This window comes from Musca autumnalis, unplaced genomic scaffold, assembly GCF_047663935.1.
Source record: "Musca autumnalis isolate F117 unplaced genomic scaffold, ASM4766393v1 scaffold_5, whole genome shotgun sequence".
In the NCBI taxonomy this organism is placed as follows: Eukaryota; Metazoa; Arthropoda; class Insecta; order Diptera; family Muscidae; genus Musca; species Musca autumnalis.
In genome coordinates this window covers 156,055,572-156,073,741 of record NW_027412088.1, presented here as the reverse complement: position 1 = coordinate 156,073,741, position 18,170 = coordinate 156,055,572, and the positions used below count along the sequence as shown (strand labels likewise).

Below are 18,170 nucleotides of genomic sequence, written 5' to 3'. Positions count from 1 at the left end.
GACACACATAGCCAGATCGACTCAGCTCGTCGAGACATTCATTTTGGTATATATAAGTATGGGTCTACGACCATTATTTCGATGCGTTACAAACTTTTTGGCCGAAACCAACTTATAATACCCCTCCCACATAGTGGTGTAGGGTATAAAAATAACAAGTAAGAAAAGCTTTAAGTTCGGCCAGGCCGAACTTTTTATACCCTCCACCACGAACTGTATTGAAGTGAATCGGAACAATTAGTTTTATTTCGTTTATCAAAGTACTAAACTCTTCCTTTTATTGCAGGAGTAATACATACATATATCTCAACTAATAATACTCCCTTCAAAACAGTAATATGGGGCGACATTTTTGTTCTTTCCAAAAACATGGTCCAATATTTACAATTTTCCGAATTGAGCGAACCGACTAGATCTAAACCTGGTTATTCTGATTTGGACAGTTAACAACATCGGTAGCGCCGTTCTATGGAGGCTGTATAAAACGTTTTGATGGGATATTGATGACACAATCTTCAAATACCGAAAATCGGGAAGTACGCTTCTATGGGGTTATTTGAAGAAAAGGGCTTATACTAATAAAATTCTCTTCTGTAATATTTTATACACCAATTTAAATTAAATTTTAGTCATATCGGTGGTATATTAAGGAGACAACTTTCAAAATACCGTAAATCGGAAGGTACGGTCCTATGGGGTATTTGAGGACGTCGACCTATACCGGCACATTTCGGCCTGGAATGTTTCATACCTCTATGAAAAATGTAATACCAAATATCAGCTATTTTAGTGGAGAACGAGCTATATGTAGAAAATCGGAGGTACCGTTCTACGGGGGCTATATGAAGACATTAACCTATACCGACAAATTTCAGGTGGAAAGTTTTATACCCTCAACGAAGACTATGTACCAAATTTTAGCCAATTCGGTGTTATAATGAGGCGAAAATTGGGATGTACCGTTCCATGGGGTGCATATTAAAGCGTGGACCGATACAGATAAATTTCTGGGAGAAAGTATTGCATCCCAAAACAGGACGAAATATCAAACTTCAGGCATTTTGGTAGTATAGTATAGCTAAAACTTTCAAAATAACGAAAATTGAAGATATCGTCTTATGGACTATATGAGGGTGTGTGACCTAAGCGACAGATTTCATATGGAATGTTTTATACCCAAATGAAGGCTAACCACCAAATTTCAGCCATTCCGGTGGAATATTAAGGCCACAACCTTCAAAAAACCGAAATCGGGAGGCACCGTTCTATGGGGGCTATATGAAGGCGTGGACCTATACCTAAAAATTTCCGGGAAAGAGTTTTATACACCCAACGAAGACTAAATACCAAATATCAGCCATTTCGGAGGCTAAAACCTTCAAAATAACCGAAAATCGGGAGATATCGTCCTATGCGGTTTATATCAAAACCTGGGACCTGTATAAGCATTTTATGGTAGAAATATTTCTTAGGCTGTGGAAACACAAAATACAAACTTACAACCGATTCTGTGGTCCAATGAGACTAATACATTCAAAATATCTTAAAGTGACGCGTACGGGCGTTATATGGGGGCTGTACCAAACGTGGACCTATATAAACAAACTTTGGTAGAAATGTTTTTTAGCCCCTGGAGACACAAAATACCAAATTACAACCAATTCGGTGCTCAAATGGGACTAATACATTCAAAATATCTTAAAACAAGTAAAAAAGTATCAGTCGGCTTTGCCGACAGAGATATACCCTCAGCTGTGTATATTGAAACAATTTTTTCCCAAAATACGTATGTATTTAGGGGGTTTTAAAAATGTTGGGCGTTTGAACAGACAAAAATGTTGATTAGGATTAAAGATCAAAAGTTTTGCGGAGGAGATACTAAAAGGAATGGATCGACATTGACCGTTATGGAAGTGGATCTCCAGCCGCAACATATGGTGCCATAGGGGGTTTTTACACTCTTCGGTCTGTTTGCTCAAGAAGTATGGACTTGCCCCTAAAAAAACTTTTACCATCGTAAATGAGGCAGCGAATGCAAGTTGCTTCAACAAAAATCAAAGTGATTCGATATCAGGTCTTAAAGTGAACTTATCCGAAATTTTGTGTGGGAGGTACCGGGTGGAGTTGACAAATATAGTCGATATTTGAACCTGATCTATATCTGGTAGATATATTAGGATGTGTAAAGTATAGACCAATTCGGCCACTCCCTTCAAGAGTTACCGTACGAACTATTTTTCCGAACATTTTTGAACTTTTTTGGGGGAGGTACCTTAAGGAGTGGACCGATATGGCTTATCTTCAAACTTAAACTAAGTTTGGGCAAAATATTACGAAAGCCAAAATTTGAACCGAATCGGTTCATCCGTTCGAGAGTTATCGTGCGCTCCAGCCAGCAGGACAGACAGACAGACAGACGGACGGACATGGCTAGATCGACGCCAAATTGTCTGAAACACATTTCGTCCAAACATACTTGGGGTCTAAAACTATTATTTCGATGAGGCACATTTTCATCGTATCAAAGTGTATATACCCTCCATAGCCTAAAGGCTGAGGGTATAATGACACGTACTATATATGGGGCGTTATATGGGGGCTATACCAAAACGTGGACCTGTGTAAACATTTTATGGTAGATATGTTTCTTAGCCTCTTAAAACGCAAAATGCAAAGTTACAACCGATTCTGTGGCCAAATGGCACTAATACATTTAAAATATCTTAAAATGACGCGCACTATATATGGGGCCTTATATGGGTGCTATACCAAAACGTGGGCCTATATAAACAACATTTGGTAGAAATATTTCTTAGCCTCTGGAGACACAAAGTACCAAATTGCAACCAATTCGGTGGTCAAATGGGACAAATATCCCAAAAATTTTCTTAAAACGACTACGCGTCACGCGTTACTTTGTATGGGGGCTACACGAAAACGTAGACCTACATAGCCCGCTTTTAATACCAAAAGTCCTACATATATATAATAGATTTTACCAAAATTTCATCCACCTACTTCCGTTCGGAAGCTAGAGTGATTTCCACAGACGGACAGACGGTCGGATATGGCTAAATCGATGTAGAATTGGACGCTGATCAAGAATAAATATAGTAGCTTGTGGGGTCTACAATGATTATTTCGAGTAGTTACAAACGGAATGACAAACTTATGGTGGAGGGTATAATAAAACATTAAATTAAAATGTAATCATTAGGGTTATGACTTTTTTACAACCTCATATCCCTGTATCATAGCGTGATGAGTTTTGCCATAAGATTACATAAAATCTTAATTATAAGGTGATTCGGTGAAAAAACCTCACGCACAAAATGATTTTAAAATTTGAATTTATCAAAATTATGGACAATTTTTTGAAGTCATTGAAAACAGATATATAATTGAAAATAAACTTTAGAGCTACATGAGATAATTAAAATGACATAAAATTTATTTCTCACTATTTTTCTTCAATTCTGAGAATCGTAAAAATGTCGTAAACGCTTTTATTCAAAAATATAATTTTTTAACAAAAAACAAAAAATTTGAAATTTTTTCAAAGTGACTTTTTTTGCGACTTTTTTAATATTTGAATGAAATAAACGTTATTATAGTTATTAGTAGGCTTATATTTATTCATTCGTGCAACAAAAAATTATTTTTTGAAAAACATTTTTTTTTTCATTTCATATATTTTTTCAAAAATTTATTTTTTTAAAATCGATTTGTGCGTGAACTTTTTTTATATTTCAATGGAATAAACGATAGCATAGTGATTAATAGGCAAAAGTTCATTCATCCCTGCTACAGGAAATCATTTTTGAGGAAAAATGTCAAAAAGTCATAACCCTAGTAATCATGTTAAATTGCTTCCAATATATGTTACCGTTTCACAAATTATAAAGAAGATTATTTAGATGCGAAACACGACTTTACATATGTAAAGTTGACTGTTCGAAATTTCAAACACTGGTATTTATCATAAATGTCAGTGGCTATATCAAATAGTGGAAATGTACTGATAAATTAGGGGGAAATATTATTATAGCCCCATAGAAGACTAAATACTAAATTTCAACTACGAGTATTTCTGTAGAATAGTACGGCTAAAATCCTGAAAACCCCTACCGTACCGTTCTACTGGGGCTATATAAAACATGGACCAGTGCTGACAAATTTCTGGAGGGAATTTTAGTAGCCTCAAATAAGACTTAATACGTATTAAATTACAACCATTTCTATAGTATAATGCAGCTATATCTCTGAAAACCTCTGAAAATCGGGCGGTACCGTTCTATTGGGGGTAATCCAAAACGTGGACCAGTACTGGCACATTTCCGGGAAAAAGTTTTGTAGGCCCAAAGAAGACTCGATACCACTCGTCAAACATTATTTCGTTCAAAAATGATAAAATAAATCAATAAAGGCACATAAATCAATTTTTTTTACTTCTACACATAAAGTTTTCGCGCCAAACCGAATTAACTATTATTTGGCATTTAGGGTGACCAAATCTGCACCTAAAATTATGAACATATGTAAGTATAGCCCCCATATAACGGTACCGCCCGATTTCGGTTATTTTCAAGATTTTATCTACATCTATATTTGCTTTAATTTTGAATTTAGGGACTAAATTGGCTGAAATTCGGCATACTATGTTCAAGGTGGTCAAAAAATCTATCCATAAAAAATACAATAGCCCCCTCAAAATTGCGAACATCGGTCCACGTCTTGGTGTGGCATTTTTATACCCTCAGCCTCTAGGATAACGAGGTCATATACACTTCCATACAATCAAAATATGCCTTATCGACATACTTATTTTAGACCCCAATTATGTTTGGAAGAAATCTGTTTCAGACAATTTGGAGTCGTTTTAGCCATCTCCTTCTTTCTGGCTGGCTGGACGCACAATAACTCTCGAACGGATCAGCCGATTCGTTCCAAAATTTGGCCTGCGTGATATTTTGTCCAAACTTATTTTAAGTCCAAAGATGAAAATATTCAAAACTTTTCGCTAAAATGGCTCGCACGACAACTCTGGTCCCGTAATATTTCTACTAGGCATAGATCATCCAAACATATGTGCTTTGAAGAATTTCATCTATGTGTTCTTGAATGAAGCCGATTAAACCAAAAAATATATATTTCGGTATTCCAAATTGGAGAAATAAAGCTACATATAAACAAGTAAAAAGTCGATAAGTTCGGCCGAGCCGAAATTTTTATGCTCCCCACCATAAAACATTCTTATTTAAAATTGAATAATTAGTTTCCTTTCCTATCCGCAACTTTAGGTGCAACAATATTTCGACCATGGATACCCCAAATGCCTAAATTATCTAATGTAATCTAAGAATTGTGTTCATCCAGGTGAAAGGTATGGGCTATATCAAAGTGTGGACCTATCTTGAAAATGTTTGATGGAACAGTTCTCTAACAGCGGGGAACCGGGAAGTACCGGCAAACAGTGTAGCTAAACCCCTCAAACTACCGATAAATCAGGAGGTACCGTTATATAGGGGCTATACCACAACATTGACATATGTAGACAGCGGAATCCTATGCAAATGCATATATGGTTAGGATGGTCGTAGAGAAAATCTGATTAAACAGAAACTCGTTTTATCACAAAATAAAATGAAATTTTTGCATAATTTGCATATACGTGCATATTTTGACATATTTTTACATATTTGCATAAAATTAGCATATGCAAAAGTATATCCAAGGATTTTTAGTCTAAATATCCCACCGAAATTGCTGAAATTTGGTATTTAGTCTTCGATGGGGCTATAAAACTTTCGGCATATGTCCACGTCTTCATATAGCCCTCATAGTACGGTACCTCCCGATTTTCGGTATTTTGAAAGTTGTGGCCTTAATATCCCGCCGAAATGAACGAAATTTGGTATTTAGTCTTCCTTGAGGGTATAAAACTTTCGACCTGAAATTTGTCGGTATAGGTCCACGTCTTCATATAGCCCCCATAGAACGGTACCCCCCGATTTTTGGTATTTTGAAGGTCGTGACCTTCAAATGGCTGAAATTTGGTATTAAGTCTTCCTTGAGGGTATAAAACAATCCATCTGAAATTTGTCGGTATGTGTACACGTCTTCATATAGCCCACATAGAACGGTACCTCCCGATTTCCGGTATTTGGAAGATTGTGGCTGGGGTTATACATTTCTCTATTTTATTGACTTGTCTGAAGAGAATTTTAAACAGAACAAGTAAGCAAGGACTATAGTCGGACGTGGCCGACCATGTGATACCCTACACCACAACCTGTAGGAATAAGCTATGTGCAATCGCCTTGCACGCTGAATGTCCGGGTTCGATTCCCATCAAATTATAATTTGGCACATTTATTTCTAGACCGAATTCAGTCACACATTCCAAATTTCATCGAAATCGGAAATATATAGCGTGTTTGGTACAGAAAATACGTGAAATCGGCCGAAAATATATATGGGGGCTATATCCAAATCTGAACCGATTTCGATATAATTTGGCACTCTCATATCTAGACCGAATTCAGTCAAATATTCCAATTTTCATCAAAATTGGACGAATATAACGTGTTTGGTGCTGCAGATACGTGAAATCGGGCGAACATACATATATATGGGAGCTGTATCCAAATCTGAACCGATTTCGATATAATTTGGCACATTTATTGCTAGACGGAATTCAGTGACACATTCCAAATTTCATCGAAATCGGACTTATATAGCGTGTTTGGTGCAGCAAATACGTGAAATCGTGGGAACATACATATATATGGGAGCTATATCCAAATCTGAACCGATTTTGATATAATTTGGCACTCTTATTTGTAGACCGTATTCAATCACACATTCAAAATTTCATCAAAATTGGACGTTTATAGCGTGTTTGGTGCAGCAAATACGTGAAATCGGGAGAAAATATATATGGGAGCTATATCCAAATTTGAACCGATTTTCACCAAAAGCAATAGCGTTCTTCCTATGGCTAAGAAAGCTGAATCGGACAAAAAATGCGACCTGTACGTTGCGAACAAAAATACATGGACAGACGGACAGACGGACGGACATGCATAAATCGACTCAGAAAGTGATTATATGTATATCCCCAAAAGGAACTATGGGTCTATTTCGTTTCCTTTTGTATGTTACATACTAATGCACAAAGACATAATACCCCTTACCACAGACATAATACCCCTTACCACAGTGTGGTGTTGGGTATAAAAATATATTTTATACCGGTAGAAATAACTAACAATGAATAATAAATAAATAAATAAATAAATAAATAAATAAATAAATAAATAAATAAATAAATAAATAAATAAATAAATAAATAAATAAATAAATAAATAAATAAATAAATAAATAAATAAATAAATAAATAAATAAATAAATAAATAAATAAATAAATAAATAAATAAATAAATAAATAAATAAATAAATAAATAAATAAATAAATAAATAAATAAATAAATAAATAAATAAATAAATAAATAAATAAATAAATAAATAAATAAATAAATAAATAAATAAATAAATAAATAAATAAATAAATAAATAAATAAATAAATAAATAAATAAATAAATAAATAAATAAATAAATAAATAAATAAATAAATAAATAAATAAATAAATAAATAAATAAATAAATAAATAAATAAATAAATAAATAAATAAATAAATAAATAAATAAATAAATAAATAAATAAATAAATAAATAAATAAATAAATAAATAAATAAATAAATAAATAAATAAATAAATAAATAAATAAATAAATAAATAAATAAATAAATAAATAAATAAATAAATAAATAAATAAATAAATAAATAAATAAATAAATAAATAAATAAATAAATAAATAAATAAATAAATAAATAAATAAATAAATAAATAAATAAATAAATAAATAAATAAATAAATAAATAAATAAATAAATAAATAAATAAATAAATAAATAAATAAATAAATAAATAAATAAATAAATAAATAAATAAATAAATAAATAAATAAATAAATAAATAAATAAATAAATAAATAAATAAATAAATAATCAAATAGACCCGATAAGGTCCTCAAACTGCACTTTCCCCACATTTTGTGAGGGGGTATTCGAAAGACGGACCCCTTGAGAGCTATCTTGCGGATTTTTTGGGGGAGGTGTGGACCGACATAGCCTACATTCGAACTTAAACAAAGTTTGGGCAAAATATTACGAAGTATAACATTTGGTAATATTTTGCCCAAACTTTGTTTAAGTTCGAATGTAGGCTATGTCGGTCCACACCTCCCCCAAAAAATCCGCAAGATAGCTCTCAAGGGGTCCGTCTTACGAATACCCCCTCACAAAATGTGGGGAAAGTGCAGTTTGAGTGCAGTTACGAAGTATAACATTTGGTGGGCGACGTAGGGGATGGAAGATACCAAGCAACGGTTCTGATCGGTTTTAACATGGCACAGCCAAGGATTTATCTTGGTCCCTCTTTCATCCCAAGTGGACACTGAGCCAATTGCTTAATGAAAGCGCTTCTCGTCCCGATAACATATCAGCACAATGGAAAAATATTGCCCACTCCATGCAAACTGCCGAAAAATCAGTACTTGGATACCAGAGACCTCCACCAAAGAATCCATGGTATGACCAGGAGTGCCGTGCTGCTACCGAAGAAAAAAATGCGGCATATAGGGCTGCTTTACAATCAGTAGCAACGCGTAGCGCACGAGAGAGGTATCGGGAAAAAGAGAGAGGAGAAACGTCTTTTCCGCAAGAAAAAGAGAGGGATGGAAAGGAGGGAGTGTGAACAAAGAGAGATGTACAGGAGACAGAACGAAGTCCGAAAATTCTACCAAAGAGTGAAGCATCAAACTGATGGCTTTGGTACAGGCATATCCTCCTGTAGAGACCAACAAGGTAATTTGGTAACTGATACAGATAGTGTGCTCAGGATAAGGAAAGAACATTTTTCCAAACTGTTGGTATCCGATAGCAGTGAAGACGGCGAAGATACCACAGATCCAATCACAGAAGATGGTATTGAATGTATACCGCCCAGCCAAGATGAGGTAAGGACAGCAATAAACCGGCTAAAGAATAATAAGGCGGCAGGAGCAGATGGCCTACCAGCCGAGCTGTTCAAAACCGGAGGCGACACGCTGATAAGGTGTATGCAGCAGCTAGTTAGCACCATCTGGCAGGAAGAACGCGTACCCGACGATTGGAAAGTGAGCATCCTATGTCCAGTCCATAAGTCTGCTCCCTATTGCATATAAGATAGTATCTGGCATATTGTGTGAGAGACTAAAGCCTATGGTCAATGAAATTATTGGACCCTATCAGTGCGGCTTTAGACCTGGCAAATCCACCATTGACCAGATATTTACCTTGAGACAAATCCTGGAAAAGACCCAAGAAATGCAGATCGACACCTTCCATCTTTTCGTCGATTATAAAGCAGCATTCGACAGCCCTATACGTTCAAAGATGTTCCAAGCCATGTCTGATTTTGGTATTCCTGCAAAGCTCATTCGGCTTTGTAGAATGACATTAACTGAAACGAGATCCTCAGTTAAAATAGGAAAGAACCTCTCCGAAGAATTTATTACCAAAAGAGGTTTCAGACAAGGAGACGGTCTGTCATGTGATCTATTCAACATCCTGCTGGAAAAGGTCATACGAGACGCGAAGGTCAAAACAAATGGAACGATATACACGAACAGCCATATGTTACTGGCTTATGCCGACGACATTGACATCATGGGTCGATCGGTAAAGGAAGTAACTGACACCTTTACAAAAGTCGAAAGAGAATCTGCTAAAGTTGGTCTGGCAGTAAACGGCGAAAAAACCAAGTTGATGGTATCGACGCGTAATATTACCACAAACCCCGCACCATTTGTGAATGTTGGTACCTACAATTTTGAGATAGTAAAGGACTTCGTCTATCTCGGCACCGCCATAAACACAACAAATAACATCAGTTGTGAAATACGAAGAAGAATAGTGTTGGCAAACAGATGCTACTTTGGGCTGAGTAAGCAGTTTGGGAATAAAGCCACCTCTCGTAAAACAAAAGTAACACTTTACAAAACACTGATACTACCCGTGCTAATGTATGGTTCCGAAGCATGGGTACTTGCTCAAGCAGATAAGGCAGTGCTTGGTGTGTTCGAGAGAAAAATTCTTCGAAAGATCTACCAATAGAAAACGACGCCACCAATGTTCGGTTAAAAATTTTAGCTAAAATCCTCAAAATGCAGATAATCAGAGGTTCCGTTATAAGCGGGCTATACCAAAACTCGCGGCATCACAGAGCATATCAAATGTCACATTACAGCTAGTTCAGTTAAAAGGTTTAGCTAAAATCCTCAAAATACCGAAAATCGGGCTGTACCGCTATATGGGAGGCATATCAAAACCTTGTATTTTTTTGACGATTTTTTCTGGAGAACTTTCGTGATCACTGAGAATCTCAAATGTCAAATTACAACTAGTTCAGTGAACAATTGTAGGTAAATCCTCAAAATACCGAAAATCGGGATGTACCGTTATATGGGGATTATACCAAAACATGGACCTATGTTGATGGTTTTTGGTGGAAAACTCTTGTGGCTACTGAGAATCTAAAATGTCAAATTATTGATGGAAAACCTTCGTGTCCACTGAGAACTTCAAATGTCAAATTACAGTTATTTCGGATAAAAATTGTAGCTAAAATCTTCAAAATGCGGAAAATCGGGAGGTAACGTTATATGGAGGCTATTCCAAAACATGGGCCTGTGTCAAATTACAGCTAATTCGGTTAAAAATTGGAGCTAAAATCCTCAAAATACCGAAAATCGGGAGGTATATGGGGCCTATACCAAAACATGGACCTAAATGTCAAATTATAGCTTATTCTATCTGAAAATGTTGCTAAAATCGTCAAAATTCCTATACCAAAACTTGGACCGATATAGCCCATCATCGAACTTAACCTGTCTGCAAACAAAAAACGCATTTTCCTAAAATTTCTGCTTCTGGTCTCCATTTTTGTAGAAAACAAACGTTTCAAAAATGGGTGAAAAATTGGGATGTCAGTGTCCATTTAAGTTGAAAGACAATCCAAGATATGTAAATGTAAGGCGTTGTCATGTTACCACCCATATTACACAATTTCAACAATCTTCGTATTTTATTTCTTTTCCTACAACAATTCTATTCCAACCCTAATACAACCATATATTTTTCAACTGCAGCCGAAGTTTTTATCAAATCAGCTGCCGACTTCCTACTTGTAATAAATGAAAAAATCACGTGAAATATCTTCACCTCTGCTTATACAAGAATATTTTGGCATCTACTGATGACACTGAAAATTTTAAGATAAACGATTGTCACAGGTTTAAGCAATTAAAAACGACTTCATCATTAACAGTTGTAAAAATAAACCTGTTAATATTCAACAACTACTAGTATTCTTTTGTAACAAACTTCTTCTCACAACTTACTAATTGAGAACGGAAATTAATGTGTAAATTATTAAATTGAAATAAACCATAAAAAAATAAATAAACCATAAAAAACTTGTTGCCAGCATAAATATCTAAATTTGGCCAATGAACCACCGCTGATAACTTTAATACAGCAGATACAAAATTAATTTAAATTTTGTGTATTGTTGTTGTTGAGGTGGAGTGTTATCATGAGAAAAAAACATAAAAAAATTAGTGAAATATGTATCGTCTCTAGTACGTAGGAAATGTAAAACATAAAATTAAAAAATACAACAACAAACACAAAATCATTTAAGGGTTAACAAATGATGAGATTTTACTATAAATATCAACTGTCTAAAATGGTAAAGGCACAGTCTCACATTTGACTTTCCAACAAACAAACAACTAATCAAGTAAACAAAATGGTAAATAATTCAAACACTTAAAAGGATATTAAAATACACACACCAAGGATTACAAGGATTTTTAACTAATAACATTTCCTCAATTTACAGAAATTCTTCATTCTTGCTTTGGCTTTAGTGGCTTGTGCCTATGCTGATGTCTCTGAATTGGGTTACAATTACAATCATCCCGTTGAACACCACCATGAACATCATGTCCACCATGAACAACATGTTACCCAAGTTCAACCCCAAAGATCATACATTCCCCCAGCACCTGTAGCTCCTGCCCCAGCTCCAGTTGCCCCAGTTACCACGTATGTGCCACCAGCACCTGTTGCCCCTGCCCCAGCTCCAGTTGCCCCTGTCAACACTTATGTCCCACCAGCACCTGTTGCTCCTGCCCCAGCTCCAGTTGCCCCAGTTACCACGTATGTGCCACCAGCACCTGTTGCCCCAGCTCCAGTTGCCCCTGTCAACACTTATGTCCCACCAGCACCTGTTGCCCCTGCACCAGCTCCAGTTGCCCCAGTTAACACTTATATCCCACCAGCCCCTGTTGCTCCTGCCCCAGCTCCAGTTGCTCCCCAACGCCCATTTGAAGTAATCGAACAAACCCCAGCTGATGGTTATCACTACAAGACTGCCCGCCGTGTTGTCTACAGACACCGTGCTTAAATGTTTTTCGTGCTTTTTTACATGAAAATGTTTAGTTGATTCGTTAATGTTTAACATTGTTTTTTTTTTCTTAATAAAAAATTAAAAAAAAAAAATAACAAAATTAAGTATTATTACTTAAGTCTGGAGTATTTCCCCATTGGTTTAACTTCATCATTACTTTCTATTACAGAGAGTAATGTTTACATAACGCACAGCCTGCAAAACTGCAAAACTGATCGCTACTAGCGAAAGCACGCGCAAAAGGGTATTTTTAAATAAATTCCAACAACATACTCACAGGTAACTGTGTAGATGTTTTTCGACTTATAGAAATCGATGATTTTTTAGTTGAATTGTTCTGTCAGCTTGCAAATATATTGTTCTGGAGCCTAATTACGACATTCGATTCTATCGAGAATTTGCTCGTGAATGAAAAAATCGAACTATGAAAACCTTTGTGTTCTCCAAAGCAAAAACCAAAAAAAAAAAAAACAAAATTATTAACGAAAAAATTTATATAATTTCGAAATGAAGTTGTGCTAGAAAACTGTACAAAATTATTTATTTTTGTAAAACTTTTTGACTTTGTTCTAACAAATTGCTAATGCATATACATACCTTAGTTGGTGGCGCGAATAGGTTTTCATAGTTTGATTTTTTCATTCGCGAGCAAATACTTGATCGAATCGAATGTCGTAATTAGGCTCTGGTGTTTTTTTTTTTTGGGAAAGCCGAAAAGTGAGCATAATTCTCAATAACATGAGAATATTTGATGCTTAAAGAGTTCAGGTTTTCACTAGAAAAGTCATCATTTCAAAAACTGAAAAGCCAATTGATAATGGTAAAGGCACAGTCTCACATTTGACTTTCCAACAAACAAACAACTAATCAAGTAAACAAAATGGTAAATAATTCAAACACTTAAAAGGATATTAAAATACACACACCAAGGATTACAAGGATTTTTAACTAATAACATTTCCTCAATTTACAGAAATTCTTCATTCTTGCTTTGGCTTTAGTGGCTTGTGCCTATGCTGATGTCTCTGAATTGGGTTACAATTACAATCATCCCGTTGAACACCACCATGAACATCATGTCCACCATGAACAACATGTTACCCAAGTTCAACCCCAAAGATCATACATTCCCCCAGCACCTGTAGCTCCTGCCCCAGCTCCAGTTGCCCCAGTTACCACGTATGTGCCACCAGCACCTGTTGCCCCTGCCCCAGCTCCAGTTGCCCCTGTCAACACTTATGTCCCACCAGCACCTGTTGCTCCTGCCCCAGCTCCAGTTGCCCCAGTTACCACGTATGTGTCACCAGCACCTGTTGCCCCAGCTCCAGTTGCCCCTGTCAACACTTATGTCCCACCAGCACCTGTTGCCCCTGCACCAGCTCCAGTTGCCCCAGTTAACACTTATATCCCACCAGCCCCTGTTGCTCCTGCCCCAGCTCCAGTTGCTCCCCAACGCCCATTTGAAGTAATCGAACAAACCCCAGCTGATGGTTATCACTACAAGACTGCCCGCCGTGTTGTCTACAGACACCGTGCTTAAATGTTTTTCGTGCTTTTTTACATGAAAATGTTTAGTTGATTCGTTAATGTTTAACATTGTTTTTTTTTCTTAATAAAAAACTAAAAAAAAAAACAAAATTAAGTATTATTACTTAAGTCTGGAGTATTTCCCCATTGGTTTAACTTCATCATTACTTTCTATTACAGAGAGTAATGTTTACATAACGCACAGCCTGCAAAACTGCAAAACTGATCGCTACTAGCGAAAGCACGCGCAAAAGGGTATTTTTAAATAAATTCCAACAACATACTCACAGGTAACTGTGTAGATGTTTTTCGACTTATAGAAATCGATGATTTTTTAGTTGAATTGTTCTGTCAGCTTGCAAATATATTGTTCTGGAGCCTAATTACGACATTCGATTCTATCGAGAATTTGCTCGTGAATGAAAAAATCGAACTATGAAAACCTTTGTGTTCTCCAAAGCAAAAACCAAAAAAAAAAACAAAATTATTAACGAAAAAATTTATATAATTTCGAAATGAAGTTGTGCTAGAAAACTGTACAAAATTATTTATTTTTGTAAAACTTTTTGACTTTGTTCTAACAAATTGCTAATGCATATACATACCTTAGTTGGTGGCGCGAATAGGTTTTCATAGTTTGATTTTTTCATTCGCGAGCAAATACTTGATCGAATCGAATGTCGTAATTAGGCTCTGGTGTTTTTTTTTTTGGGAAAGCCGAAAAGTGAGCATAATTCTCAATAACATGAGAATATTTGATGCTTAAAGAGTTCAGGTTTTCACTAGAAAAGTCATCATTTCAAAAACTGAAAAGCCAATTGATAATTCCCTTCGCCGGGATGAAATCGGGATATTGGTAGCGATCAGTAATTTTTTGCAGGCTGTCAGTGCGTTTTGTAAACATTACTCTCTGTAATAGAAAGTAATAATGAACCAAATATAGGGCTATATCAAAGTGTGGACCTAGTTATTTGGTGGAGGACCTCAAATGTCGAATTGCAGATATTTGGTCAAAAATTTTAGCTAAAATCCAAAAACGGAAAATCGGGAGGTACCGATGGATCTATGTTGACAATGTTTCGAATTACAGATAGTTCGGTCGAAAATTGTAGCTAAAACCTTCAAAATACCGAAAATCGGGAGGTACCGTTATATGGGGGCTATTCCAAAATGTGGACCCATATTTACAGTTTTAGGAGGAGATATTTTGTGACTACTGGGAACCACAAATGTTAAGTTACAGGTAGTTCGATTAAAAATTGTAGCTTAATTCCTCAAACTATAGTCCGGTCAAAATAGACATGGAAATAGCAAAAATTCCCACAAAGCTGAATTTTGGTGGAGAGCTAGGGCTTGCCATTAGAAGCAACGTCCTAAAAGTCCAAATCGATCCCATGTGTGCAAAAAAAAATTATTCGTGGTCAAAGGTCAAAATTTAAGGGTTTTTAGGTTTTCGGATTTATTTTTTGAAAACGGTTGATCTAATCAAAAAGTGACTAAAGTAAATATTGTAGGCAGAAAAATTATCTACAAGTTTGACCCTTATAATTTTTTTCTTAGAAGGAACCATTCTTGAGATATAGCTGTTCTAAAAACCACATGATTTTTATGCACTTATAAGGGAAATATGCACATATTCAGACGAACCGGCTAAAATAAGCGAAGTAATCGGGTCTGTCCCCCAAAAAAATATATATTTTCTTGAAGAGCGAAATTATAGCTATCTTCTAAAAAAATTCCAACAAAATCGGAATGTGTTTAGTAGAGTTATTCAATGTTAGAGTCATTTTATGCAAAAATAGCCCATTTAACCCACATGTATAATCGAAAGCCCAACGGGAACGACCCCAACGAAAACTCTCCGATTTTTTTCAAGTTTTGTCCGAAGATAGGGTTTGTTGCGCTGATTACGGAAATGTATAATTTTCAACGGTTGCGGGTCCGATTCGCCGGTTATTAGACCCGAAAGGCCAAATTTAAAAACCGGGTTAGACCCGGTTCTACTGAACCGATTACTGCAAAGTGGATATCGTTTGAAAGCTTACGGAAGTATCTAACACTTAGTGTCGTTACTTTAACCGGTTCGACTCATAATGTACTTACGCGGCTAATTTTTTATATGACCTTTAGATCGAGATATCTCGAAAATGGTAAGTCTTTTTTAAGGATCATAAAGACCAATCTTGTAGACAATTATTGAATCAACAACTTTTACTTTAGCGGGCTTTTGCTAAGTATTACCGTTTTAAAGAAAAATTAAAAAAACTGAATAATGCCTCCAAAAATGACCTTTGACCCCGAATAACTTGTTTTGCACACATGGGATCGATGGGGACTTTTAGGACGTTGCTTCTAATGGCCAACCCTAGCTCTCCACCAAAATTCAGCTTTGTGGGAATTTTTGCTATTTCCCCCTTATACGCATGTCTATTTTGACCGGACTACTACAGAAAATCGGGAAGTGCCGCTATATGGGGGATATACCAAAACATGGACCTACATATGTTGACAGTTTTAAGTGGAGATATTTTGTGATCACTAGGAACCTCAACTGTCAAATTCCAGCTAATTCGTTCGAAAATTGTAGGTAAAATCTACAAAATACCAAAAATTGTGAGGTACCGTTATATGAGGGTTGTTCCAAAATGTTTACCTATGTTGCCAGCATAAATATCTAAATTTGGCCAGTGAACCACCGCTGATAACTTTAATACAGCAGATACAAAATTAATTTAAATTTTGTGTATTGTTGTTGTTGAGGTGGAGTGTTATCATGAGAAAAAACATAAAAAAATTAGTGAAATATGTATCGTCTCTAATACGTAGAAAATGTAAAACATAAAATTAAAAAATACAACAACAAACACAAAATCATTTAAGGGTTAACAAATGATGAGATTTTACTATAAATATCAACTGTCTAAAATGGTAAAGGCACAGTCTCACATTTGACTTTCCAACAAACAAACAACTAATCAAGTAAACAAAATGGTAAATAATTCAAACACTTAAAAGGATATTAAAATACACACACCAAGGATTGCAAGGATTTTTAACTAATAACATTTCCTCAATTTACAGAAATTCTTCATTCTTGCTTTGGCTTTAGTGGCTTGTGCCTATGCTGATGTCTCTGAATTGGGTTACAATTACAATCATCCCGTTGAACACCACCATGAACATCATGTCCACCATGAACATCATCATGAACAACATGTTACCCAAGTTCAACCCCAAAGATCATACATTCCCCCAGCACCTGTAGCTCCTGCCCCAGCTCCAGTTGCCCCAGTTACCACGTATGTGCCACCAGCACCTGTTGCCCCTGCCCCAGCTCCAGTTGCCCCTGTCAACACTTATGTCCCACCAGCACCTGTTGCCCCTGCACCAGCTCCAGTTGCCCCAGTTAACACTTATATCCCACCAGCCCCTGTTGCTCCTGCCCCAGCTCCAGTTGCTCCCCAACGCCCATTTGAAGTAATCGAACAAACCCCAGCTGATGGTTATCACTACAAGACTGCCCGCCGTGTTGTCTACAGGCACCGTGCTTAAATGTTTTTCGTGCTTTTTTACATGAAAATGTTTAGTTGATTCGTTAATGTTTAACATTGTTTTTTTTTTTCTTAATAAAAAATTAAAAAAAAAAGAAATAACAATATTAAGTATTATTACTTAAGTCTGGAGTATTTCCCCATTGGTTTAACTTCATCATTACTTTCTATTACAGAGAGTAATGTTTACATAACGCACATCCTGCAAAAACTAACTGATCGCTACTAGCGAAAGCACGCGCAAAAGGGTATTTTTAAATAAATTCCAACAACATACTCACAGGTAGCTGTGTAGATGTTTTTCGACTTATAGAAATCGATGATTTTTTAGTTGAATTGTTCTGTCAGCTTGCAAATATATTGTTCTGGGGCCTAGTTACGACATTCGATTCGATCGAGAATTTGCTCGTGAATGAAAAAATCGAACTATGAAAACCTTTGTGTTCTCCAAAGCAAAAACTAAAAAAAAAACAAAATTATTAACGAAAAAATTTATATAATTTCGAAATGAAGT

The 18,170-nt window shown here is 35.7% G+C and overlaps 3 protein-coding genes across 3 annotated transcripts; all 3 read left to right on the top strand.

Moving 5' to 3' along the window:
- Positions 1-11,071: 11,071 nt before the first annotated feature.
- Positions 11,072-12,575, top strand: LOC141386810 (uncharacterized). Its single transcript, XM_073955720.1, has 2 exons — positions 11,072-11,134; positions 12,009-12,575. The coding sequence occupies exons 1-2, from the start codon at positions 11,072-11,074 to the stop codon at positions 12,573-12,575; spliced, it is 630 nt and encodes a 209-aa protein (XP_073811821.1).
- An 820-nt stretch (positions 12,576-13,395) lies between these two features.
- On the top strand, positions 13,396-14,118 carry LOC141386809 (uncharacterized). The gene is made up of 2 exons (XM_073955719.1): positions 13,396-13,404; positions 13,552-14,118. Exons 1-2 carry the CDS (start codon positions 13,396-13,398, stop codon positions 14,116-14,118), a joined length of 576 nt encoding a protein of 191 aa, XP_073811820.1.
- A 2,879-nt stretch (positions 14,119-16,997) lies between these two features.
- LOC141386808 (uncharacterized) lies at positions 16,998-17,657 on the top strand. The gene is made up of 2 exons (XM_073955718.1): positions 16,998-17,033; positions 17,187-17,657. Exons 1-2 carry the CDS (start codon positions 16,998-17,000, stop codon positions 17,655-17,657), a joined length of 507 nt encoding a protein of 168 aa, XP_073811819.1.
- Positions 17,658-18,170: the final 513 nt, after the last annotated feature.